Below are 27,320 nucleotides of genomic sequence, written 5' to 3'. Positions count from 1 at the left end.
TTCCTTCTTGATTCTGAAGGTACTGACTGTGTAGCTCTTCTTTCTTCAGAGTTTCCAGCATGTTCCCTGGAGTATGGTTCGCTCTGGGGCTTGGATCGTCTACCCCCTGTGGGTTAAACTGGGTGGATTCCTTTAAAGAAAAAGGTTAAACATCTCACATGAAAACTGTAACGGTTTAAACATTTCAAAGAAAACTGGGCTTTCTGGCATGGTTCTGAAGTGGTTTCTAAGCTGTAAGGTGGATCCAGACTAGGAACAACATCGCACTGAGGAACGAAGAGGTACGAATGAAGTGTCTCGGGCTAACGCACACACTGGGTCTGTGCTCGACCGTTTACACACCTTCAGAGCACACGACCCTTTTCTTTATATGTGCACAGACTGGTGAGTATTTACTGTTCCGGGTCTTACGCTAGGGGCTGGGGATAGTAAAAGAAGAAATGCTCTACAGCCTTCCCAGAAAATCCTAGAACAAGAAGAGACTGATGGGTGAAATGTGTGTCTAAAAGGGAATCGCCTGGCCTAAAAGATGAACCGCCTTTCTGTTTTCCATTCCAGCCTCTTCCCGTGGATTGTAGGGGAGGGTATCCCTGAGCTGTCCCCTCTCACCTGCTTCATTCAGAAGCAAGATGACAGGTAGAAAACACGGCCATGCCAGTGGTTCTGTCTGTGTTGTCTGCTCTGCACAACCAAAGGGCAGGTTAAAGGTGCCGCCCACAGGCCCCACCCCGCGGGGAGAGCGTGCCCCGTGCCCTCACTGACAGCTCGCGTCAATCGGGACAGTGCCCACCCGTTACCCGGGATTCAAACCTGAGGACTGCACGCAATCAGTATGTGGCATCAGTGGGGCCAAGAATTAGGCACCACACACGTTTAAAAAGGTAAATTCTTAAAAAGGGGTCGCCCCCAGAGATCAGTAAGGTAAATTAAAAGATTCAGCTAGCCTTATTAGAAAGTCTATGTGAGAGTTTTGTGATCTCAATTTCACTCGGGTCGGTTGTCCACACTAATGAGAGAAAGGCTGGGTATCCAGATACGCATCAAGGTAACGCTCTGATACTGATGCCATTTACTCTTGGTCTTTAAAAACACTGAAGGGGCGCCTGGGGGGCTCGGTCGGTAAAGCGTCCAAATCCAGCTCAGGTCTGATCTCACTGTCCATGAGTTCGAGCCCCGCAAGGGGCTCTCTGTTGTCACCGAGGAGCTTGCTTTGGATCCTCTGTCTCCCTCTCTCTCGGCTTCTCCCCTGCTCTCCCTCTCTCTCTCTCTTGCTCTTTCTCTCTCTCAAAAAAATAAAATAAAATAAAATAAAAACACTGAATATGCATTTTTAAATTAATAATTTGGGAACCTTTCTGACCTTCACTCCAGGATATCTGTGGAGCCTGGTTATCTTTAGGAGGTCAGTAAAGTGGGGCAAAAACCAAAAGCAACAACAACAACAACAACCACAAAACCCAAAACTCCAAAACGGAAACTCTCCAAACAAAACAATTGCTCTGTGATGTGGGAAATTCCTTAGCAAATAGTTTAAGACTAGACTAACATGAGCCTGCTACCCTAAGGTCTCTGTTCAAGGTTCTTCCTTCCCATCCAAACCTGTTGCAGATGAACGGACAAGTTGATGGAAGGCCACCAACCTAACACCCCTTCCCTCGCCCTGGCGCCTTCCGTTATATCCATGAGAAACTCAGAGAAGATATACTAGCTATAGGGCTCTGGGTCAGACCATCCTGGAGTTCGGGAACACACAGTGTGCCAGACGGTAAGGGTGAGACACAAGTGCTTTGGACAATTTGGGTACCTCTTTCGCAAATCCACAACTGGGCTACTGGAGATCAGCCTATTGAAAACGAATCCCAAGGAAGGCAAAGAGTCTTCCATGGAGTCGATTTGAAACAGGCCACTGCTTCAGCGTAGAAGTGTGCCTCAGAAAGATCAGTACCTACCAAAAGTGATGGCTGATCGAGAAAGAGCCTTACTGCAATTTTCCTCAAGAGGACGCGTAGCAACCGAAGGGCCTCCCCCCTCCTCTGAGCCAGCAGGCACTTCCTCTCCTCCCACTCTTCCCAAGAGTCGGGCTCACGCGCAGCTTCAGCTTTGGCTGGCTCCTTCTGTTTCCTTTGCCGGTGTCTGTCTCTTTCCTTTAGGGCTCGCCGCCTGACCCTGGCCCTCCTCCTCTTTTCCTGGGCTCTCCTCTCCTCCTCTTTTCTTTTCCTGGACAATGATGAAGATTCAGTCATTCAGAAGGTATCTATTAGGCATTTGCTCTCCTTCCAGCTCCCTCCCCACTGCCCGGGGAGGACGGATCATTTAGGTTTCCAGGAATCACTCAGCGCTAACCCCAGGGCCTGACACAGACAACTTAGGGAATAAGACACCATGCATGGGGCACCGGGGTGGCTCAGTCAGTTAAGCCTCTGACTCTTGATTCCGGCTCAGGTCATGATCCCATGGTTCGTGAGTTCGAACCCTGCATCGGGCTCTGTGCTGACAACGCAGAGCCTGCTTGGAATTCCCTCTCCCTCTCTGCCCCTCCCCTGATCTCGCCCTCTCAAAATAATAAACTTAAAAAAAAAAAAAAGGCTCCATGTGCATCAGTCAAAACAGAAGGACACAAAATTGAGCTGGTTGGTTAGAAGCATGTACAGGAGAGAGTGTACAAAAGGAAGGCTACAGAATTCAAAGGAGGGGCTTCTAGAAGTCCCCACTTTCTCAAACCACAAGCAGTCCAGCTTGTGGACTCAGCTGTCACAGTGCTGATTTCATTTCTCTTGAGATCAAAACCTTCCGTGGAGTTGACTTCACCTTGGCTTATAAAACAGGGAAGTCAAGGCACTCAGAAAATCTTACGGATGAGAACTGGTACTTAACACAGTACACGATCATAAAAACATACTGGCTTAGAAAAATACAGGCTTTGGGGCACCTGGGTGGCTCAGTCAGTTAAGCGTTGGGCTCTTGATCTCAGCTCAGGTCGGGACCTCACGGTTCGCGAGGCTCTTGATCTCAGCTCAGGTCGGGACCTCACGGTTCGCGAGGCTCTTGACCTCAGCTCAGGTCGGGACCTCACGGTTCGCGAGGCTCTTGACCTCAGCTCAGGTCGGGACCTCACGGTTCGCGAGGCTCTTGACCTCAGCTCAGGTCAGGGCCTCACGGTTCGCGAGGCTCTTGATCTCAGCTCAGGTCAGGGCCTCACGGTTCGTGAGTTCAAGCCCCGAGTTGGGCTCTGCGCTGATGGCGTGGAGCCTGCTTGGGATTCTCTCCTCTGCCCCTTCCCTGCTTGTGTTCGTTCTCGTTCTCTCTCTCTCTCAAAATAAATAAATAAACTTAAAAAAAGAAGAAGAATATGGGCTTTGTTTATAGCTGTTCTCTGAAAAATGAAACTGTTTTGGTTAGGCCCTTATGGAAACGTGGGGAAGGAGAAAGAAGGGACAGTTACCTGAGTGAGGACTTAGCCAAAAGCTGAAGGATTATCTAAACTGCATGTTTTGTCCAGAAACTTGGGGCGATAGTTACCTTGGCTCAATTTCTGGCCAAGTTTCACAGACATGATCTCAATCAACTCATATTACCCCACCAGCCAAAAAAGTGAAAGGTCCATGAAGGGGTACTCTTTCTCTCCTTTTTTGAACAGCTATAATTCACATGAAAGACTGCAAGAATAAACGTGGAAGTGGAGGGGCCAAGAGGTAAGACTTGTTGTTTTTTTTTAATTTTTTAATGTTTATGTTATTTTTGAGACAGACAAAGCGTGAACGGAGGAGGGGTGGAGAGAGAGGGAGACACAGACTCTGAAGCAGGGTCCAGGCTCCAAGCTGTCAACACAGACCCCAGTGCGGGGCTCAAACTCCTGGAACTGTGAGATGATGACCTGAGCCGAAGTCGGACGCTTAACCGACTGAGCCACCCGGGCGCCCCACGTAAGACTTGTTTTGAGAGCCCTGTAGTTCCAGCCCATTTGTACCTTCTTGGCAAACCTTTGGCAATCCAATAGCCCTTTCTAGGCCCAAGTCCCTAATTTCAAGACAAGGAGAAGCTCAAAGAAATAAACGTGGGGGCTCCTTAAATTCACCGAAAGACCTTAGGCCAACAGGAAATAGAATGCCAAGAAATACATGCCTTCCTGCCCATCAGTTGGTTTGACTGCTGAGCATTTTGTGGAAGAAAATCTTTTCCAGTCCTAAAAAGAATTTGTTTTTATTTAAATTGGTAGGCAAGGTAAAATTTGGTAAAGCGGGGGTAAATTGGTATAGTTGTTAATTTGGTGGGCTAGGATTTTCATTATAAAAGCCCCTGATCCTTTTGTTTTTAATCCTTTCTTCCCAGATATCTTAATCTAGCTCATTACTTGTTCTCCCTGAGAACCTTCTTTTTAAGTTTCCTGTTTTCAGTTGTTTGGCCATTTTGGTTTTGTAGCAGCACCGTCAGAAGACTATAGGCTTCCACAGAGTTTTCCCATCTGCAGCAATACCTACTGCCCCCCCCCCCATTGTCACCTATTCACCCAGAGGGAAAAATCCACTCATCGGAAGTGAAAAACCCTCTTTGTTAAAGTCGGCCTCCTCACCTCGCAGCCTCTTCCTCGTCTCTCCTCTTTTCTTTTTTCCTTTCTTCCTCTAGTTCTTGTAATTTTAGCCTTTCTTGATTTCTCCTCCTTATGGCTCCTTCGCTGAAATGTTTGGTCCTATCAAACATAACCTGCCCACAAACAATGCAGAGCTTCGTTAGAAAAGTTTGCCAGCTGGCTGGGTATGTCCCAGGCCAGTGAGATGGAACTGGTATGTACATTACCATCCAAAACCCAAGGAGTTCAAAATGCCCTCTCTGCATCCCAGTGTCCAGATGGTTCCACTGCTTCGTGGTCCCCTGCCAAACGGCCCTGTAGAATTTCCTTTGGCAGAACCCTTGAGGAGCTCTAATATAGCTATAGATGGCATCACGGTGTCATTTTGGGCACAGGGTCTGAGGGATGTGAGTATATTACCTCTGGTTTTTTATAGCAATCGACTGAGTTCGTGTATTTTTGTTTAATCATCAGAGACAAAAACAGTCAAAATATGGGGGGGGGGGGAGTAGAGGGGGCGGGGAGCGAAGAGGCAAGAAAACTGACCTAATGGGATACAGACATCGGACTACAGTGATTATTAAGCTACTTTGCAAATCTCAAAATAAAGTGAAAGTCAGATCGAGGCACTACAAACAAATTTGCTCGAAAAATAAAAGGAGACAGAACTAGCCCTTTAAATATACACAAGAATGATAAACGCCAAACTCACAATCATGGCTATCTTTGAGGGGAGCAAGGGGAATGGGGTCTCATCTCACTGGTGATGTTTTCTTTTGTAAGCCGGGCAATGGGTACATGGGTGGTCACCATGGTACGTGTTATATCTTTTGTCTGGCTGAATAGCTCCTAATTTAAAAAGATAGATTTTAGGGGTGCCCGGGTGGCTCAGTTGGTTGAACGTCTGGCTCTTGATTTTGGTCATGATCAAAGGGTTGTGGGATCAAGCCTCAGGTTGGACTCTGCGCTGAGTGTAGAGCCTGCTTAAGATATTCTCATTCTCTCTCTCTCTCTCTCTCTCTCTCTCTCCCTCCCTCCCCCCTTCCCCCTCTCCCCCCCCCGCCCCTCTCCCCCACTTGGACGCACTCTCTCTAAGAAGATGGCCAAGCATTCAGACATCGATGAGGTGGCATGACTGGACAGACAGGATGATGTTGAAAGGAAAGCATCCGAGCTTGTTGAGGTTACGTTCCAACAATTTACCTGACAGACATCCTGAAAATGTAAGCTGTTGCCCCAAGAGGACAGAGGGAGTAAACCGCTCTCCTGTGGTTTCAAACTGCATGTATCCCTCTCTCTCAGCAACTTGTCAAATAGAACAGGCATACGAGACAGTTCCATAAGGGCCAGAGGAATTCTTCAGTGCCCTGGAGAAGTTAGGGCAGAACCCCGGATAATAATAAAACCCCGGCCAGCAGCATGCCTGCTAGCAGAGAATGTTCCAATCCGGATTATTTTTATTCCTAAACATCCATTTATTAGTGACAACACAAATCTCCACATTAGCTGTCAATCAGAGCCTGGTGGGGTCTAAGGAAATTTATTTTAGATGCTTCCTTCCAGCTTTTGCTCAGGACCACCTGGACAGTGGGAAATGAAAGAAATTCTGGCTCCTTCTTACCTTGATGTTACAGGCCAGAGCTTTCCCATCATCTCCTTTGAGCATTAGCTTCATACCTCGAAGGGACTCCATGGCTTTTACAAAGTCCGTCGACTCCTGGTACTGAATAAAGGCCTCAAACGTCTGCAAGCCGAAGCCGAAACCCCCGAAGTTCCCACCAGTCGTCACTTCTCGGTAGGGGTCTAGCATAGGGATATCCACATTCTTGATCTTCCCAAAGCTTTCAAAGACCACCCGGAGGACCTCTTCACAGGGCTTCTCCCCACTGGAACCTTTAGGTGCAAACCATTTGCAGGGCAAGCCTTCAAAATATATAGAGTCGGGGCTCTTATCCTGGTCCTGCTCTTCGGTCCCATCACTCGATGAGGCCTCCTTCTCCCTGGGGAAGCGCTCCCACTCTCCCTGGGCGTCTGTAGCCACTACTTTTAAGTCTGTTTTCAAACCGTGTAGCTTGATGATCTTTCCATGTAACTTTGCCTTCAAGATCTGAACCAGGCTTCGCGTTTCGGCCTCCCCCTCGAACCGGATGAAGTCCTTGGTACTCTTAGAGAGCCGAACTGTGGTGAACTGATCAGGGCAAATTAGGCTCTTAAGCTGGTCGAGAACTTCCCAGTTGGAGAAGGGTCTCATGGGTTCTGAGCTCTCTGGGAGCAATACATTGATCATCAGTTTTGCTATGGGCTTGAGGTAGAGGTGCTGAGCTGCACAGAGCTCTGTGGCCTCAGAGTTATCATACACCACGGTGACCGTCATGGTAGCCCCCGGAGACCTTAGAGGGTGAGAGAGAACATTTTCATACAGATGGAGCAAACACGGATTTGGACTTCGAAGGCTGCTAGCATTCCTGGACTTCAGTTCAACCGATAGGGGAAAGCGCACTTTGGGAAGAATGAAGACAATAGCTCGCATTCGTTTAATGTGTTTTAGGGGGTTCAAAGTTTCCGTATACAGTTGGCCCTTGAACAGGACGGGGGTGAGGGGCACCAACCCCCTTCACCCTCATGCGGTTGAAAATCCACGCATCATTTTGGCTGCCCCCAAACCCAACTACCAATCGCCTACTGTCAACCAGAGCCTTACCAACAACGGAAACAATCGAGGGACACATATTTTGCATGTTATATGGATGATACACTGTATTCTTACAATGAAGCTAGAGGAAAGAAAATGTTCTTAAGAAAATCAGAAGGAAGGAAAAAAATGGGGGCGCCTGGCTGGCTCAGACAGTGGAGCATGCAACTCTCGATCTCGGGGTTCTGAGTTTGAGCACCACATTGGGTGTAGAGGTTACTTTAAAAAAAAAGAAGAAGAAGGGGCGCCTGGGTGGCTCGGTCGGTTAAGTGTCTGACTTCGGCTCGGGTCATGATCTCACGGTTCATGAGTTCGAGCCCCACGCTGGGCTTTGTGCTGACAGTGAGGAGCCTGCTTGGGATTCTCAATCTCTCTCTCTCTCTCTCTCTCTCTGCCCCTCCCCCACTTGCGCACTCTCTCTCTTTCTCTCTGAGTGAATAAATAAACTTAGAAAAGAAAAGGGGCGCCTGGGTGGCTCCATCGGTTAAGCATCCGACTTCGGCTCAGGTCATGATCTCACAGTCTGTGAGTTCGAGCCCCGCATCCGGCTCTGAGCTGAGCGCTCGGAGCCTGGAGCCTGCTTCCGATTCTGTGTCTCCCTCTTTCTCTGTCCCTCCCCCACTCACGCTCTGTCTCTCTCCCTCTCTCAAAAATAAATAAACATTAAAAAAAAAAGAAAAGAAAAGAAAATCATAAGGGAAAATACATTTATGGTACTGTACTGTATTGATCGCAAAGAAATCCGTGTATAAATGGACCCGCACAGTTCAAACCTGTGTTGTTCAAGGGCCAACTGTACTGTGTTTCAGTTTCCTTCACTGAAAAATTGAGATTCTAGGATTTCTGAGAGGATTCAATGAGCAAGTACATGTGAAAGCTTAAGAATAGGGCCCGGCACAAAGGAAGTTCTCAATAAACACAAGCTATGATGATTCTTTATTTGTGGCAAAAGTGTTATTTGATCTCATTTGATTCACGAAGCAACCTATAAGAATTTTCATGCCTGTTTTACAGATAGGGAAATTCAGACGGATTCAGAAAAATTCAGTGACTTGCCCATACATTGAGACCCCAAGATTCCAAATCTCCAATCTATTGCATGATTGATCTCAAAGGTCAAATCCCAGAAAAACTGGCTGGGGGTACTACAGAAACGAGGCAAGGGTAAAACACCCATAGCACATTCGGGAACACGCACCTGTTAGCATCCTTGGTCCAGGTTGGTTTCTAGGTCTTACGTGGACATACCCACTCGTATGCTCCCAGTCTATTGACATGAACTAAACTGAACTCTAAGTTCAAATGCAGAAGAACCATCCTCTTCTAATGAATGACCAAGTGAATTTGCCCTTGACCTAAAAATCCCCCAAACATGAGTGCCTGCTGGCATTTCCTGTCAACAAACTCTTTTAAGCTGCCCCAAGGTGAGTAAGATTACAAATACTGGGAATCAAGGATTTCTGCTCCTCTTTGCTGACTTCAAATAGCACTTTCCAATAAAGGAGTTTTTTCTAAAGTGGACATTTCTAGAGTCTATAAAGCCTGAGTTTCTCATGTTTTATGTCAACTTCCAATGTCAACTTCTGAGAGGTTTAGACTCAAGCATACATGGCCAGACGATAGAAATTCTAACACAAAATCCACTACTAAATCTTGGTTAACTTTGTAGGTACATAATTCTTTAATAACTGTCCATAAAGGACAGTCCAAGTCAATTTCCTTGAGGAGACAAAGTTTGCGTAGACTGTTTTTTTAAAGGCCCCCAAAGGTTATATCTAAGATATTAAGGTTCTTAGAAATTCTTATAATAGCAACACTGAACTGGGGTGTTATGAAAACAAACACGCTCTCTTTCTCCAAAAACATTATCTAAATAGCAAAATGAGGAAAAAAATCCAGTTACTTTGCTGCAACGTGCAACCTAAGTGAGAGTCAACACTAAGCTCCTTTAGGGGAAAAAAATTAATGTGATATTCAACTAAGATACACAGAACTCCCAAATTCATCTACAGTCAATAGGTATTTGTTTACACAACCTAATTCAAAGCAACAGCTTTTAAAAAACCTTCCAGAAAAAATGCACACAGAGTAACCACTTCAAAGTGATCGGGTTTGTCACGCTCTCCCCATTTATTCCAGCGACAAGCCTTTGTTTTAAACATTTCAGAATGCTTCCTTTTGGATCGATTTCAAAGTCTGGGTTACATTCTTTTAAATAGCCTTGACGGGGGTCAATTTTGAAACTCTTTTCTCATGGATTTGATATTTAGAAATTATCAAAAATTACCTAGAATCAAGAACATTGAATAAAATGGTTGACTACAAAGAACAAACTGATTTTCTTAATTGGCTTATAACCGCCCCCCCCCCCAAAAAAAGGAGATTCTAATGAAGGCTCTGATTCTTGCTTTTTTAATTCGTGGGTACATCGTTGGAATGAGTGTAGAGATTTGAAGGATGACAACTTTGAAGGACAACATTCATTTGAATGTGGTGGTATAAGAGTTGTAAAAGTAATCGCAAGTTCCCACCCAGCCCCGTATCTACACTCTGCGATGTGACTTTGAGTTACTGCTATCAAGAGATAGAGTCAGGGCGCTTGGGTGTCTCAGTTGGTTAAGCGTCTGACTCTTGGTTTTGGAAGATGTCCTAGACCAGCCAGCCCCCAGCCAACCCACCAACTGACCACTGACACATGAGCAAGTACAACAGTCCTGCCAACCTATAGACTTGTGAGAAATAATAAATCCCTATTGTTTAAGCCACTAAGTTTGGGGATGGTTTGTTATACAGCAATAGCTAACTGATACACATATCAAACTCTTAATTCGTTTCAAGATATACAATTACAAGGGCACCTGGGTGGCTCGGTCGGTTAAGCGTACGTCTTCAGCTCAGGTCATGATCTTCTGATTTGTATAAGTTCAAGCCCCGCGTCGGGCTCTGTGCTGACAGCTCGGAGCCTAGAGGCTGCTTCGGATTCTGTGTCTCCCTCTCTCTCTCTCTCTCTGCCCCTCCCCTGCTCGCGCTCTGTCTCTCTCTCTCTCTCTCTCTCTCAACACTAAATAGATACACAATTCCATTTAATAGTCTTTACACAAATGAATAAAAAGTTATAAAAGCCAATTCCTGGGAGAGTTTTGGGAAGAAAAAAACAGGCATCTTCATATCTCGCTAGAGACCATGTAAATCATCTTTTTCTAGAATAATTTAGCCAAACAAACCAAGAATCATAAAAATTCTCATCTCCTTTATCAAGTAACCTGCTCTAGAAACTTATCTTAGAGAAATAATTTAAAATAAGAAAAAAGCATGGGCGTCTGGCTGGCTCAGTTGGTAGAGCATGCAACTCTTGATCTCAGGGTCATGAGTTCAAGCCCCACATTGGCCAGGGAGCCTACTTTAAAAAACAAAATCAAACCTGCTCAAAGCCACTTATTACAGTGTCATTTGGATATAATTTTGTGCAAATTATGTATGCACAGGAATAAAGTCCAGAAATTGAGTTATGATTTTTTTGGAAAGTAGTTTTTAATGAAACATTTACTGATTTAATCAAACTTTTAATAGATGCATTTTTAGTCACTTGTTTAAAATTATGACCAGTATAGGGGCGCCTGGGTGGCTCAGTCAGTTAAGCATCTGACTTCAGCTCAGGTCACGATCTCGCGGTCTGTGAGTTTGAGCCCCGCGTCGGGCTCTGGGCTGATGGCTCAGAGCCTGGAGCCTGCTTCCTATTCTGTGTCTCCCTCTCTCTCTGATCCTCCCCCATTCATGCTCTGTCTCTCTCTGTCTCAAAAATAAATAAAAACGTTAAAAAAAATTTTTTTTTAAATTATGACCAGTATAAATAGATCTTATTTAAAAATTTCTTCTACTTAAAATTAAATTCACAAAGACGACTAAAAATCATCACCGTTTTGAGATTTAACATATGCCTCACACCCCTCACAAGGATGATTTCTACATAACAAAACAAATTTCTATACTTTACCCACATCTCTCCACTTTCCTGAAGTGTAAAAAAAAAAAAAAAAAAAAAAAAAAAGGCTCTTATCAAGTTTGGAGAGAAATGAGCCAAATACCATTTTAAAGTGTTTGATGAACCGTGTTTTTGACAGTTTTCAAAAAACTGGCTATCGCTTCCGTCTCACACTGAAGCGAAAATAAGCAGTAAATTCTACAGCAGAAGCCATAACTCGGATAACTACAGCCAACAGCAAGACGGTCTCAGTGAACAAAGTAAACTGAGCAGAGACTGAGGAACGGGCCAATCTCAAAGGGCAAGTCCTCCTCAACTCCAGCTGCAATGAGGGAAGAAGGGCCGGGATCGGCCAGAACGCCCGTGTTTTCCAGAAGCACCAGAAACCCAGGTCCTTCCGTGAAATCTGATTTTCAGATGTTGGCAATCAATTTAAACGATTTAAAAGCAGTGCAGAGTACAAATAAACACATCTGCAGGACTCTCTGGCGTGCTAGTCCTTGACCTCTCTGCTCTAGAGTATTGTTCTCAGCTCTTTCTCCAGGGACAAGACCCTACACCTGGATTAGGAAGCACCTAAGCTATTTTCTGACCTTCCCAAGATTGGTCTTAAAAACACAAACAAACAAATAATAATGACCCCCTTTAAAGTTCCCAACGCAGGGCCCCCCACCCCCCAACCAGAGTCGGAGGAGCACGTGACTCTTGATCTCGGGGTGGTGGGTTCAAGCCCCAGGCCGGGTGTACAGATGACTTAAACAAATAAATAAACTTTTAAAAAATAAAATAAAATCCCCACGGCCAACTCCTGGCTCCCCCAAATAGTAACAATAATGAATTAGACAGTTGTCCTCATATCTTTCCCTGTTGTTCATGGGCTTTAAAATTAAATGTTCATGAATATTTCATCTTAAAATACTCGCCCAGAATAGGGAGCTAATTTTCCAATCTTAATTTTTAAAAATACTGAGGCATATGTCAGTTCACAATGAACCTATGGTCCACTGAGGCACTAGATTTTTTTTTTTTTTTTTTGGTATTGTTGCCAGGCTCCATTTTCTTCTTGAAGCTGCTAAGGGATTGAAGCTGCTACTTTCGGGGCGCCTGGGTGGCGCAGTCGGTTAAGCGTCCGACTTCAGCCAGGTCACGATCTCGCGGTCCGTGAGTTCGAGCCCCGTGTCAGGCTCTGGGCTGATGGCTCGGAGCCTGGAGCCTGTTTCCGATTCTGTGTCTCCCTCTCTCTCTCTGCCCCTCCCCCATTCATGCTCTGTCTCTCTCTGTCCCAAAAATAAATAAAAAACGTTGAAAAAAAAAAATTTTAATAAAAAAAAAAAAAAAAAAAAAAAAAAAAAAAAAGAAGCTGCTACTTTCTCATCTGTCTTGGGGACCATGTGATTTCTTGTCTGTTTCCCTTTGGCTTATTGTTCCACTCTACCGCATAGCCCTTTGGCTAACCAAGGACTTCCTTCTTTATAAAATTTCAGTGGCTCTTGACAGTCTCCCGACTGTACATCAGTGAACGCAGTGAGGAGCTGGCACTTGTTCCTTTTTGAAGCTTGCTTTCCCTTTGGCTTCTGGGCCACCACACTCTCCTGGCTTTCCTTACACTTTCCCAGTTGGTCCTCCTCAGCCTTCTTTCTGGGTCCCTGTTCACCTACCTTTCCCTCAACTATTCGCTGTGCCTTGGGTTTTCCCTGAACTTTTGGTTGTGCCTTTGGTTTTTTTTTTTTTTCTATATGCAATATTCTTCAGCAAATAAATCATGTTTAAAATGGCAGGTGTAGGGGCGCCTGGGTGGCTCTGTCCGTTAAGCATCTGACTCCCGATTTCGGCTCAGGTCATGATCTCACAGTTGATGAGATCGAGACTGCGTCAGGCTCTGGGCTGACAGGGCTAACCTGCTTGGGATTCTCTCTCTCCCTCTCTCTCTGCCCCTCCCTGACTCCATGCGCACACACCCTCTCTCTCGTTCTCTCTCTCTCTCAAAATAAATAAACAGTTAACTCTCTCTCACAATAAATGAATACACTTTAAAAGAAAAGGAGGGGGGTGCCTCGGTGGCTTAGCAGTTAGGCATCCAACTCTTGGTTTCAGCTCAGGTCATGATCTCACGATTCCATGAGTTCGAGCCCCGCATCGGGGTCCCACTGATGGTGTAGAGCCTGCTGGGGATTCTTTCTCTCCCTCTCTCTCTGACTCTCTCTCTTTCTCTCAAAATAAATCAATAAACATTTAAAAAAACATTTTTAAAAAATAAATAAAATGACAGGTATAGATGAGCTCCTCTGGGAATGAGAAAACATAGAACCAATCCCCATGGAAAATTAACATTTAGAAGTCAGCATGAGGAGGAGGGCTCAGCAAGAAGACAGAAGAAGCTGGGGCGCCCGGGTGGCTTGGTCGGTTAAGCGTCCGACTTCGGCTCAGGTCATGATCTCACGGTCGTGAGTTCGAGCCCCGCGTCGGGCTCTGTGCTGACAGCTCAGAGCCTGGAGCCTGTTTCAGATTCTGTGTCTCCCTCTCTCTCTGTCCCTCCCCTGTTCATGCTCTGTCTCTCTTTGTCTCAAAAATAAATAAACGTTAAAAAAAATTAAAAAAAAAAAAAAAGACAGAAGAAGGAGCCAGACATGTAGAAGTGTTTCAAGAAGGAGGATTAGTCAGTGGTGTTGACAACTCTTAAGAGGTCAAGTAAGGTACTGGGGCACCTGAGTGGCTCAGTCGGTTAAGCATCCGGCTTTGGCTCAGGTCATGATCTCACGGTTTGTGAGTTCAAGCCCCGCATCAGGCTCTGTGCTGACAGCTCAGAGCCTGGAGGCTGCTTTGGATTCTGTGTCTCCCTCTCTCTCTGCTCCTCCCCTGCTCATGCTTTGTCTCTTTCTCAAAATAAATAAACATTAAAAAAATTTTAAAGAGGTCAAGTAAGGGGAGAATAGAGAAGTGTCCACTAAAAAATTTTTTAAGATTTTATTCTTAAGTAATCTCTACACCCAACGTGGGACTTGAACTCACAACCCCAAGATCAAGAGTCACATTCTCTACCAACAAAGCCAGCCAGGCACCCCAAAAAAGTGTCCACTGAATTTGGCAGCATTAGAGGCTGCTGGTGATCTTAGCAAGCATGGTCTTGTGGACTGTTGAGGGCAAAATCCAGATTGTATTAAGTTGAAGAGTTTAAAAGAAGTAGAGAAGCAGAGATGGTGTGTAGATTAGGATTTTAAGAAATGGAGCAGGGGCGCCTGGCTGGCTCAGTCAGTAGAGCATGTGACTCTTGATCTTGGGTCATGACTTCAAGCCCCACACTGGGCGTACAGCTGAAGAAGGAGGAGGAGAAGAGGAAGAGCAGGAGGAGGAGGAGGAGGAGGAGGAGAAATGGAGCAGTATCTGGAGAATATTATAGGGTCAGCTGAGGCTTTAAGGATCAAGGGATATAATGTACGAGAAAGTGATTTGGAAATTGTAACTTGCCACATATGGGTAAAGAGAAATCCAGAAAGAAGATGGCTAAGGACACAACCCAGGGGGACACCCTCATTTAGAGAATAGAGTGAAAAAGACCTACTGAATCAGAATTTCAGGGCATGATGCCAAGAATGTGAATAGTCTTAAGCTCATGCTGTATTGTTTGGAAATGTTTCGTTGACGAAGAACCTCACCAGAACTGATAGAACCATAACAGATAGAACCATTCCTCTTGTGGAGGGCCTGGGTTATTTTCACCTTGTTTCTATTGTGGGTAATGCCTTTATAGTATACAGTATAGGGATAAGATTGCGGGTTCTAGAACCACACTGCCCGGGTTTACATCCCAACTCTCACCACTTACTAGCTGTAATTTTGGGCAAACTGTGTAAGCCATCCATATGTCAGTCTGCTCAATTTAGCGTAAGTATCACCACAGTGTATCATTTAATTGATGTAAGGACTAAATGAGCCATTGTAAAGTGCTTAAAAATGGGGCCTGGCACACAGTAAACACTTAATAAACACCGGCCATTATTGTTAATATGTATCTTTGTGAATCTAGAGTCAAACTTCTGTTGAACGATTTCCCCAGGATAAAATTTCGGGTTGGGATTACCGCATATGTGGAACTTGAGAAACAAAGCAAAGAAAGGAAAAAGGAGACAAACAGAAAACCAGACTCTTAAACACAGAGAACAAACTGAGGGTTGCCAGAGGGGCGGCAGGTGGGGGGATAGGCGAAATAGATAATGGGGACTGACAGTGTACTTATGGCGATGAGCACTGAGCGGTGTATGGAATTGTTGGATCATTTTATTGCGCACCTGAAACGAATATAACACTGTATGTTAACTACGCATCAATAAAAAGGGATGACAAAACAATAATAAAAAGGCTGAGGCATGGAGAATATGGTCAATAAGATGGTAATAGCACTCTTTGGTGACCGATGGTGACCACACTTATCGTGCCGCGCACTGAGTAACGTATAAAGTCATTGAGTCATTATGTTGTACACCTGAGATTAATACAACGCTCCATGTCAATTATACTTCCATTAAAAACGTGTCTAAAAAATATATATCGGGGCGCCTGCGTGGCTCAGTTGATTGACTAACTGCAGCTCAGGTCATGATCTAGCGGTTCAAGAGTTCGAGCCCCACATCAGACTCACTGCAGTCAGCGCAGAGCCTGCTTCGGAGCCTCTGTCCCCCTGTTTCTCTGCTTCTCCCTCCCTGCTCTCTCTCTCTCTCTCTCTCTCAAAAATAAATAAACATTGGGGCACCTGGGTGGCTCAGTCAGTTAAGTGTCAGACTCTTGATTTCGGCTCGGGTCATGAGCTCACAGTTCGTGAGATCAAGCTCCTATCTGCTGACAGCACAGAGCCTGCTTGGGATTCTCTCTCTCCCTCTCCCTCTCCCTCGCCCTCTCTCTCTCCCTCTCTCTCTCTGACCCTCTCCCCTCTCAAAAATAAATAAATAAAAGCAACACTTTTTGTTTTGCTTCGTTGAAGGATTTCATTTTTAAGTAATCTCCACACCTAACATGGGACTTGAACCCACAACCCCCCAAGATCAAGAGTCACATGCTCGGCCAACCAAGCCAGCCAGGCCCCCCCTAAAAGCAACACTTCTGAGACCACCTCTTCTTTAACAGCTTTGCAGAGGCAAACGAGAGCTCCTCCAACCTTAAAACATTGTAGTCATTCGACAATGTTTACACAGCGTGCATTCCAGCAGTATCTTGTGTATACAGCTTTACCAAGGCATTTCACTCAACATGCTCCCAATGCCAGGACATTTCTAGCAGATTCTCAGAGAAAAGGACTGCTCTCTCTAGTCATCTGTCCGCCTCTTTTTCCTTGCCTGTATACCCAGCGGCAAAGCTGACCAAATCGCAGTAGCGTAAGAGAACAGACAAAAGAAGCCAGTCTTGAGATGCTGTCACAAGTGTAAAATGGTTGTTTTCACCAGCAGTGAAAATTCCAGAAATTCTGCATCCAAGGTCCCTCTAATACCTTCCTTCATCTCAGAAGATACTTAGAGAGATTCCTCTGCTACGTCTCAGGGCTCTCCGATCAAAAGTATAACTTTACAACTTTAAAAGCATTTGAATCATAAGCATAAGTGTCCATCATTCATTCTCTCTCACTTTTATTCACACTCATAAATATTTGCTATCAGAGTGCCAGCAAAGCCATTTCAACGAGGCATGTTTTTAAAAACAGTGGGGAAAAAAATAGGACCATCTGCACAACTCCATATCCTCTTTCAAAGTAGTTCTTTGCTGCCTTTCTTTTTTCTCCAGGCCTTTGAACCTTAAAGTTGGTCATTTTGAAAGCATTGAAGATGTATAAAATTGTATCAACATATTTATAGGCAGTGGGGCAGCCGAGATGTATATGGATCAAAGCAACCTAGCCGATTTCCAGGCTCCTGGCTAGTCCACAGTCCCAGTGAGCCTTGACCAAATAGAAATATTCCCTGGCTCTCCAGCCAAGAGGTCATGGATAAATATTCACGTGTTTTGACACGTCATTAGCCCAAACAGCAATTTTAAAACTGAGGCTGACCATATGCTCTGATCTTGAAAAAACTAAAAGTCACATAATTAAAATGAGTGGCAGTCAGTGTTGCAATAACAGGAATAGGGCCAATATAGGACGCACAGAATGACTAAATTTCCAAATCAAGATGGTCCTAGAGGGCTTATTGGGGCACTGGGGGCTTTTGGAACAGACAAAAAGGGACTTTGGGAGAGCCATAGCCATCCAGCAATGATACATTAGTGGCCATACTGGAGTCCTGCTGAGGGAGAATCTCTTCTGCCAGCACTCAAAGAAAATCTGTTCTAAGGTATAGGAGGAAAATTGTTTTATTCTGTAAGCTTTAGGTGTACAACATTGTAATTTGACATGTGTATGCACTACAAAGCGATCACTCCCAAAAGTCTAATTACCATCCAACACCCTACAATTGACCCCCTTTACCCCTTTTGCTCAACCCCCATCTCCTTTCCCCTCTGGTAACCACTGATCTGTTCTCCGTGTCTATGGCTTTGTTTTTGCTTTGTTTTGTTTGCCTGTTTTCATACGGTTTGGTTTTTAGATTCTACGTATGAGTGAAATCCTATGCTATTTGTCTTTCTCCTTCTGACTTATTTCACTGAGCATAATACCCTCAAGGTCCATCCACGTTGTCGTAAATGGCAAGATCTCATTTTTTATGGCTGAGTACTATCCCACTGTGTGTGTGTGTGTGTGTGTGTGTATGTGCATATACATATCTCCCACATCATCTTTATCCATTCATCTTTAACGGACAGTTAGGTTGTTTCCTATCTTGGCTATTGTAAACGATGCTGCAATAAATCCAGGAGGGCCTGTCTTTTCAAATTAGTGTTTTCATATTCTTCAGATAAATATCCCTGGCAGACTAGCTGGATCACATGGCAGTTCTAGTCTTAATTTTTTTTGTCCCTATTTCAAGAGGTCATACTAATGCTGCCTTTGTCTGATAATGTTTGTAAAAGCAAAGTGTTTCTAAAGCCACTAAAAAAAAATTAACCCAAAGAAAGACTTGTAGCAGGCCTTTCCATGCAAATGGATTTACATAACTCTATATATTGGTGAGGACAGGAGCAAGGGAGATTTTTTGGGGTGTGGGGAGGGGGGAGCTATTTTTTTTTTAAATAAGCACACAGCAGTGAGCAGAGCCAGCTGACCACACCTTTGGTCTTTTGCCCCCTTCTCAGCACCAGAAACATTCTTGAACACCCCTCTCCGGACGCTTCCAGCCAGGAACACAACTTTGTATCTTGGATTAATTTACCATAATGCTACTACAGTAGACTTCTTGCTTTCTCTTCTTGTGACACAATAAAAGCTACCAGGGACTTAAAGCAATGCGGCTGAGTAGCTTTCTTTTTGTCTCACTCACTGAACAGTCAGGACATTATCCGTGGGCAATGCGTTTCACGAAGGCACCCGTGTTTTACTTCTCAGTTTTACCTTCACTGTCTGAAAATTACCAGCAAAATCCCTGCCCGCAAGTCGCCACCTACCGGGGAAAAGCAACCTCTACACGAGCCGGTGCTTGGTACAACTAAGCAGTTTCTCAAAGCAGCAGTATTTCCCAACCTTTTGAAAATCCCAAGGCAAACTAATTTGAATACGAGTCCTCTGAAGAGGATATTGCCCAATACCTTATGGCGAAAATGTGATCAAGGAAGGAAAGATTGGAGAAGCCACAATGCATGTGAACTCTTCATGGCAGCCTGCTGTGTTGTGGCATCTTGACCACAGAACACTGCCAGGGAGAAAGAAGTGCAAAGTCAAAAGAGGATGGAATGGTTTCAAAAAAATAAGACAGCGGTATATTTACGACTTTCAGCATAAACAGCAAAAACAGATGTCGAGGGGGTCAACACGTTGCTCATTTTTCGTGCCTACAGCAAATTTCTGTAGAAATTCCATATAGAGAGAAACTCTACAGAAGTGCTAGAAAGACTGAGTATATATTTGGTAAGCTAGTCCCCTTCTCTAGGGATTTGCACTTTCCAATTAATCTTTTTTATTATTATTATTGAAAGAGCACTACACAGGGGCGTCTGGGTGGCTCAGTCGGTTGAGAGTCTGACTCTGGATTTCGGCTCCGGTCATGATCCCAGGGTCGTGGGATCGAGCCCCGCGTCAGTCTCTGTGCTGTGTGGAGCCTGGTAAAAATTCTCTCTCTTTCTCTCTCTTTCTCTCTCTCTCTCTCTCTCTCTCTCTCCCCCTCCCTCCCTCCGCCCCTCTCCCTGGCTCATCCTCTCTCTCTCTCTCTCTCTCTCTCTCTCCCCCTCCCTCCCTCCGCCCCTCTCCCTGGCTCATCCTCTCTCTCTCTCTCTCTCTCTTCTCTCTTCTCTCTCTCTCTCTCTCTCCCCCTCCCTCCCTCCGCCCCTCTCCCTGGCTCATCCTCTCTCTCTCTCTCTCTCTCTCTCTCTCTCTCTCTCTTCTCTCTTCTCTCTCTCTCTCTCCCCCTCCCTCCCTCCACCCCTCTCCCTGGCTCATCCTCTCTCTCTCTCTCTCTCTCTCTCTCTCTCTCTCCCCCTCCCTCCCTGCGCCCCTCTCCCTGGCTCATCCTCTCTCTCTCTCTCTTCTCTCTCTCTCCCCCTCCCTCCCTGCGCCCCTCTCCCTGGCTCATCCTCCCTCTCTCTCTCTCTCTGTCTCTCTCTCTCTCTCTCTCTCTAGAAGAAAAAAAAGAGAAAGAGCACTACCCTTCCCAAAGGAGCACCACTACCACTCTATCTTTGTACACATTTTTTAACAAATTATTTCCTCAAAATGTGTTCCCACGTCAAGGGGCAGGAGTGAGCTTATAGGGCTCATGACAGATTGCCAAATTGTTCTTGTGAAGGATTACGACAATTTATCACGACCGTAGCCGTATTAACGTGCCTGGGTCCCTTGGAGGCTTGCGGATACTGGATCGTTACCATTTTTATTTCTGCTACCTTTATTGGTAGGTAACGGCAACTTGAAGTGGCTTGAATTCGCATCTCATTTTTCTTAAATTAAATAAAAAGTAAAGGTTGGCCCCAGCTTACACTGACGTTCAACAGCCTATTCAACGTCTCCAAGCTGAAGGTTTCGTTCGCATCCCCAGCTAACAAGTGCAACAGATCTCTTCATTTCCATGCCCCCCCCGACTGCCCCCCACCTCAAAACTGACCCCCCACCCCACCCAGCGATTCCCATCATCCTAAACACAGCCACCCACCTCCCAGGAGCTCAGGCTCAAAACCAGGACCTGCCCCTCCCTCCCCCTCACGTTCAACCCTTCAGCAAGTCCTTCTGAGCCCACCTTTACCACGTTCCAAGGCCACCTCCATCACCGCTGCTGCTCCCCGGGTCCAAGCCAGCGCCATCTGGAACCTGGATGACTGCCACAGCCTCCCAACCAGTCTCTCCTTGTCGTCCTTGCCCCATAGAGTCTATGCTAAGTGCCGGTCAAAACGATTTTTTTTTTTAAACCTCAAGTCGGATTGTGCCACTCTGTTTAAAACCCTCCAGTGACTTTTCATCATGCTCTGAACAAAATTCAAACTGCTTACCCTCAAAACCCGGCCCCTGCCCACCCGGCTCAACACACTGTGTGCCCCTTCTCCCCTACTGCCCTTGTTCTCTCTCCATCCAGCCTTCTTACCGTTCCTCACAGTTCCACGTTCACTCCCCAGGGCCTTTGCACTTGCGGTCGCCTCTGGCTGAAGTGCTCTCTCCCCTAACATTTTCTCACGGCTGGCTTCTTCTCATTTCTCACATTTGGCTCAAATGCCACCTCCTCAGAGAAGCCTTCCCAGAACACTATCTTAAAGAGCACGGCCCTCCCCCCCCGCCCCCTGTCATGCTGAAGCATAGCACCCCATCTTATTTTCAGCGTGACACTGAAATGCTCGATTATCATGTGCGTTGGTTGACATGGTTTTTATCTGCCCCGCCCCCACCCCTAGTCTGGAAGTTCCACGAGGGCAGGCACCGGCCTCTGTCTGGGTCACCAGTTTGTCTTCAGGGCCTAGAATGGTGCCTGGCACGTCGCGGGAACTTCAGAGTGCTAAACCTTAACCTAGGAAAACCTAAAGAGGAACAGTGAGATGCTGAAAAGCAGGCCCGTGTGCCCCTTCAGGCCCTCAGGGCTATCAGTGAGCGAATGTCGTCGAGATCAACCAAGTGTACCTACCAAGTGACGATTCCGTTTGAGACACTTTGGGGGCTACGGCAAGAAGTCGCCCTCGAAGGTCGGAGTCTAGAGAGAAAAAGGAATGAAGACGATTAGCTGGAAGCCGAGGAAGAAAACGGTGAGTGATGAAGCAGAGGATATTTCTGGGTCACCGAGAAGCAGAAAGGGTTCGAACAGCCTTTCGCTTGAAATGAGTGTTCGAATTCCTGGGGATCCGCATCCAGGGGGTTTTGAACGTCCCGGTAACTGCTCCCTTCAAGAGTGTTGGCACACGCGTAGGAACAGCCGGTTGTAGTTGTCACAGGGGCTGGCACAGGGAAGGGCACTGCTGCCACGTGGCAATCTGGGAGTCAGGGGGGCTAGACGTCCTGCGGCGCCCGGACAGACCGACCCAAGGGAGAACGCTCCACCCCAAATGGCAAGGCAGAAATGGCTCGCACCTATTCATCCAGAACACATGGAGTGCCTTCGGGGACTTCTCGATTAATGGGGTTTTTTTTTTTTTTTTTTTTTTGAAGGATGAAGGAGAACGGCAAGGCCAGCCCAAATGCCTCTTTGGGTCCCTAGCACAGCGGGATTCAAAACCCCAGCCCAGGGGCGCCTGGGTGGCGCAGTCGGTTAAGCGTCCGACTTCAGCCAGGTCACGATCTCGCGGTCCGTGAGTTCGAGCCCCGCGTCAGGCTCTGGGCTGATGGCTCGGAGCCTGGAGCCTGTTTCCGATTCTGTGTCTCCCTCTCTCTCTGCCCCTCCCCCGTTCATGCTCTGTCTCTCTCTGTCCCAAAAATAAATAAAAAACGTTGAAAAAAAAATTTTTTTAAGACCCCAGCCCAGAAGAGAGGTTACCACCTCTGGATAGGGCTCAGAGTCTGACCATCAGACCGTCCCCGGTGACACCCACGACATCCCCGTGTGGCACGTTTATTCGCCTTTCACAGAGTCAGCTCTGCTGCGTGTCCAGCAATTCTCTAACTACACAGTAGGACAAGAAGCTAATCCCGAATTAGAATCTTCCCGAGTGGGGGCTTGTCTCCCTCAAGCGGTGGTCTGGGTCAGTGGTCCGGTAGGTCCCAGGACTGGGGGGATGTGCAACACTCAGACCCCCGCTAAAGCAGTTAGCATCTGCCTTCCGCAGGCGAGATGCAGACCAAGCCTTCTGGTGTTTCAAGAGAAACTGGAAATCCTGACTTTTATTGAAATCGTTCAGTTTTTATCTTTTTAAAAATTTTTAAATTTTACTTAAATCCAAGCTAGTTAACATATAGTGTCATAATGCTTTTGGGAGTGGAATTTAGTGATTCGTCACTTACTGTAACACCCAGTGCTCACCCCAACAGGTGCCCTCCTTGATGCCCATCCCCCATTTAGCCCATCCCCCCCCACCTCCCCACCAGCAACCCTCAGCTTGTTCTCTGTATTTAAGAGTCTCTTATGGTTTGCTTCCCTCTGTTTTTATCTTATTTTTCCTTCCTTTCCCCTATGTTCATCTGTTTTGTTTCTTAAATTCCACATCTGAGTGAAATCCCATGATATTTCTCTTTCTCTGACTGACTGATTTCCCTTAGCATCATACCCTCCAGTGCCACCTTTCTTTTTCTTTTTAAGTAATCTCTACCCACAACGTGGGGCTCGAACTCACAACCCCGAGATCAAGAGTCACATGCCCCACCGACTGAGCCAGCCAGGTGCCCCAAGATCTTTTGGTTTTTTCACTGTTGACCCCTAATTCAATGGCTTTTTAAAATATCGTGCAGGCTGAAGCACACCCATCTAAGGCTGACCCAGGGACAGCCCTTGACTCATGGAAAGCCCATGACTCACGACAGGAGCTAAGATGGCCTCTGCAGACCCCCTCCCCCCAGTGTTACTCCCCCTCAAATCAGCGCCATTCATTCTCTGATATGTATGCTAGCTGGGATTCCCTGGGCACCGGGGCCAGCAGGCTTATTCCACTTGTCACTTTTCTCTGCGCTTAACAGGAGTCGGGGTAAAAACCCCTTCATGCAATTTACTCCATGCCTCCAGTGACTCCGTGCTTTGAGAGACCCCCCCCCCCCCCCCCCCGCCCAAAAAAGCAGGGCACAGAAAAATGTGACTCCTGGAATGCCATATTCTTTAAAAAGCAACCAAAAGGGGGCGCCTGGGTGGCTCGCTCGCTTAAGCGTCCGACTTGGGCTCAGGTCATGATCTCACGGTTTGTGGGTTCGAGCCCCACATCGGGCTCTCTGCTGTCAGCACAGAGCCCGCTTCGGATCCTCTGCCCCCCCGTCTGCCCCTACCCGCCCCCCCAAAATAAATAAACATTAAAAAAAATAACGTGGGTGGGCACAGGGGCTTCACTTTAAAGTGGGTGGGTTTAGGGGCGCCTGGGTAGCTCAGTCGGTTAAGCCTCGGACTTAGGCTCAGGTCATGATCTCACGGTTTGTCGGTTCGAGCCCCAGCCCCCCACCTTCCCCCGACCCCCATCCTCCCCCACCCCACCCCCACCCCCATTTGGGCTCTGTGCTGACAGCTCGGAGCCTGAAACGTCTTTCAGATTCTGTCTTTCAGATTCTGTCCCGTCTCTCTCTGCCCCTCCCCCACTTGTTCTCTCTCTCTCTCTCTCTCTCTCTCAGAAATAAATAAATAAATAAATAGCTTTAAAAAAAAGAAAGGCAACCGAAAAACCAGAACTTGGGGGATCCCAACTAGATTAGCCCAAGGCGGGGATCTCCTCAGCATGAACGCCCCAGCCGCGCCGCCCAAGTTCACGCTAGGTCAACGGCACGAACTTTGAAAGTTACCTCAGAGGCAGGCGGGCAAACGACCCCAAATGGGCGCGACCCTCGACACCTTTACCCTCAAACGAGAAAAGACCCCGAGAAACCGAAAAGGCCCCCAAGGCGACCCGCCCCGGCGCTGGGAGCCGCGCCTCAGGGTCGGCCGCTATCAAAAGTGCTCCGGGAACGGCCGCCTTCCGAAAAATCGGCAAAAAGGGCAGGACGCCACACGCAAAGCCGAGGGTCCCCAGGGCCGAGGCTACCCCGTCTCCCCCCCCCCCCCCCCGCCCCGCCCCGAGTTCGGGGACGGCAGTTTCTCCCACAGCTTCGGCCTCCCCACCCCGCTTCTTCCCCTCGCCCCGCCCCCTGCCCCCCGCCCCCCCTTCCCTGTCCCCCTGCCCCCCCCGCCCCCCCCGCCCCCCGTTCCCAGCTCGGGACCCGGTGCTTCGGGCCCTGGGAGGGAGTCCGGCTCTCCCAGTCAGACAGGGGAAGGGATTATCCCACCCGCCGCCCCGGAACACCTCAAGCGACACTCTTGACAAGTCCCTGAAGCCAAAGGGACCCGGTCACCCGCGGGGCCCCGTTAACTGGACGCGGGCGGGGGCGGCAGCGGGGGCAAGGGGGGGGGCGGCCCCGGCCCCCGCCTCGAACAGAAGAGGGCACCTTCGGTTTCCAGAAGCGGGAAGCCGCCGCCGGCGGACCCCGGGGGAGCGCCTCGAGTGACCTCTGCCGGAGCAGCGGCCTGAGGGGGCCCCTGAGCGCCCCCTAGTGCGGCGCCGGGGCCCGGCGGAGGCGCGGCGCGGTCCAGGGAGAAGGGAGAGGACCAGGGGAAGAGCCCAGGCGCATCTCTGGAAAGCCCGACTCTGTGGGGGCAGGTGGGGCGGCCCGGGCCTCCCGCGCCTCCCCTCCCCAATCTCCACCGAGGGTCCTTCGTGGCCCGGTCGGCGCGGTACCAGAGCTTCCCCCCCCACCCCACCCCGCCCCCCCCCTCGCCTAGGCCGGGGCGGCCGGCGGGCCCCCCCCCCCCCCCCGAGAGACGCAGCGGGACGTGGCTGCCTGTCAGCGAGAGCCGCGGAGGGCATTTACCCGGAGCCTGAGGGGCCGCTGCGCCTCCGCTCGGGTCTCCGCTGAGGTAACGGGACCGCCGCCGCCGCCTCTTCCCGGCCGCCGCAGTCGCAACCGCCAACGCTCTCGATCGCTCTCTGCGACTGTGGCCCGCGAGGCCAGCTGTTGAATGGCCGCGTCCAAGCCGGCGACGCACGCGCGCGCCCCGATGCCAACGCCCCGTGCGCCCCCTCGCCCCGCTGCGGCCCTGGCGAGCTCGCCGCGGCTGCTTCCCGACTCCGGGATCCCGGCTCCCGGCAGCGGGCTCGCCCACCCGCCCGTCCGTCCGCCGGCTCCCTCCCTCCGCTTGGTGGGCTCTCGCCTAGCCAATTGCGGGCCCTCGCCGGCTCCGCCCCCTGGCTGCGATCCCTCAACTCGCCCTCAGGACCAATGGCAACGTTGGGCTAGTCCCGCCCCTTCGAATCCCCCGGGGCCAATCGCCTTCTCCTGAGGACCAGTTCAAGTTAACCCCGCCCCTCTCGTGCGGCGGAGCTGCAGCCAAAGTTGATCCCACTGCGCGGTTGCTCCTGACGATTGAGAGGCTTCGCCCGGGCTCCCCCCCCCCCCCAACCCCCCAACCCCCCCGCGCCAAGTTCAGTGATTTCAAGGCTGCAACTCACCTGGTCTGCGGACCCCCACGCGACCTATTCTGAATAAGCGAATACTTAAAAAGCTAATGAGAGAGGTACCGTTGTCCATTTCATCCCTGAGCAGGGCCGCTGCGAAATGTACACCGGCCTGGCCACAACTCACACATCACAGGGTCAGCAAGAACCTCGAAGGTCATCCGCTGACTCTATCCCCGCATTGCTGTGTGTCTTGCTTGTGTTTTGTTGTTGTTGTTGTTGTTTGTCCCACGTACAGGGGCTCTGCCCTCCAGGCTGGACAACTTCCAGTGACAAGCACTCACTGGCACCACGGACCGCCACTTGGGTCGCGTGAGACTGAGTGAAACCGGCCCCCTGGTAACTTCTACCCCCTTGAAACCACACAAAGGCAGCTTGGCCCCTCTTCCCACGGGGGTCCAACAATTTGAAGGCAAATCCGGCCCCACAGTTCTTCCAGGCTCTGTTGTTCCAAAGAACGGAGTTCAAGTCTCTCCTTCGAGTTTACGCCAATTCCTTTATAGCTTTCCCAAGTGGAAGGTGGGAAACCGAGTCTCTCTTCCCCCCCCCCCCACCCCCCAACCCCAGGGCACAGACCCTTCTGTACAGAGCAGACCAGGACAGTCACATCCCTTGTCTAGACACTAGATTTTTCTACTCAGAGCTCCCTAAGATGGCATTTGCTTTCTTGACGGCTATATCACAGCCAACGAATATTAGATTTACTGTCAACTAACCCCTGGGCTATTTCTCACTGCTGCTGCTATCACAAGGCTCTGTTTTCTACTTGATTAGCTGGTAAATGTCATTGGGTTTTGCTGGGGGTGAGAGGGGAGTGCTAATTTCACTCTTTTCTCTCAGGACCTCTTCACTGGCTCATTCGGTACTTAACATCTCTCCCATTTGCCTTGCTACCACCACCAAGCTCAGGCCCTCATCCTGTGTGCACAACTGCCTCCCCACAAGACACCTTACCTCTAGGCTTGTCCCCTCCCGGTGGCCTCCCAATGCTCCTCTCCTCATCCATTTGACACCAGAAGCCACAGTCGTCTCTAAAACACGAAGATAATCCTGTTACCCCACCTGACCTAAAAGCCCACCCCAGCTTCAGATCCTTTCCTACTCCTTTTCCAACCCCCTCCCCTCCGCCTTCAATTCCAGGATAAGATCCCAAACCCCCGAATAACATGTGAAACCCTCGGTGATCTGGCCTCACCTGCCCAGCGTCTGTCTCACCTGCACCACAGAGCACTCTATACTTCAGATCCACTGAACTTCCTTCTGTTTCTCAAATGAGCCATGGTCTCCCGACACTTCTATGCCTCTGATACAAAGTCTGGAATAACCTGTCCCCTACCCTCCTAATCCTGACCTACAACACATTGATGTATTTTATTCATTCATTGAACACATATCCTGAGCACCTACGTGTGTCA

At 48.3% G+C, this 27,320-nt stretch overlaps 1 protein-coding gene across 1 annotated transcript; it reads right to left on the bottom strand.

The window, feature by feature from the left end:
- LOC145714507 (A-kinase anchor protein 17B-like) lies at positions 1 to 25,579 on the bottom strand. Its single transcript, XM_081794040.1, has 6 exons — positions 25,262 to 25,579; positions 21,420 to 21,485; positions 6,189 to 6,957; positions 4,571 to 4,701; positions 2,087 to 2,217; positions 1 to 130 (listed from the first exon to the last, which is right to left on the bottom strand). Exons 3-6 carry the CDS (start codon positions 6,939 to 6,941, stop codon positions 114 to 116), a joined length of 1,032 nt encoding a protein of 343 aa, XP_081650166.1. The 5' UTR covers positions 6,942 to 6,957; positions 21,420 to 21,485; positions 25,262 to 25,579; the 3' UTR covers positions 1 to 113.
- Positions 25,580 to 27,320: the final 1,741 nt, after the last annotated feature.

The sequence above is a fragment of the Panthera onca genome, chromosome X, assembly GCF_046562875.1.
Source record: "Panthera onca isolate mPanOnc1 chromosome X, mPanOnc1 haplotype 2, whole genome shotgun sequence".
NCBI lineage: Eukaryota > Metazoa > Chordata > Mammalia > Carnivora > Felidae > Panthera > Panthera onca.
Note: the sequence above shows the minus strand (reverse complement) of the source record. Positions and strands in the feature narration are given on the sequence as shown.

Coding starts and splice junctions, on each gene's coding strand:
- LOC145714507 (XM_081794040.1), bottom strand. CDS start 6,941: ATGACGGTCACCGTGGTGTATGATAACTCTGAGGCCACAGAGCTCTGT. Junction 4,702..6,188: donor CTCTGGCCTGTAACATCAAG/GTAAGAAGGAGC, acceptor GTTTGTGGGCAG/GTTATGTTTGATAGGACCAA. Junction 2,218..4,570: donor GACGAGGAAGAGGCTGCGAG/GTGAGGAGGCCG, acceptor ATCATTGTCCAG/GAAAAGAAAAGAGGAGGAGA.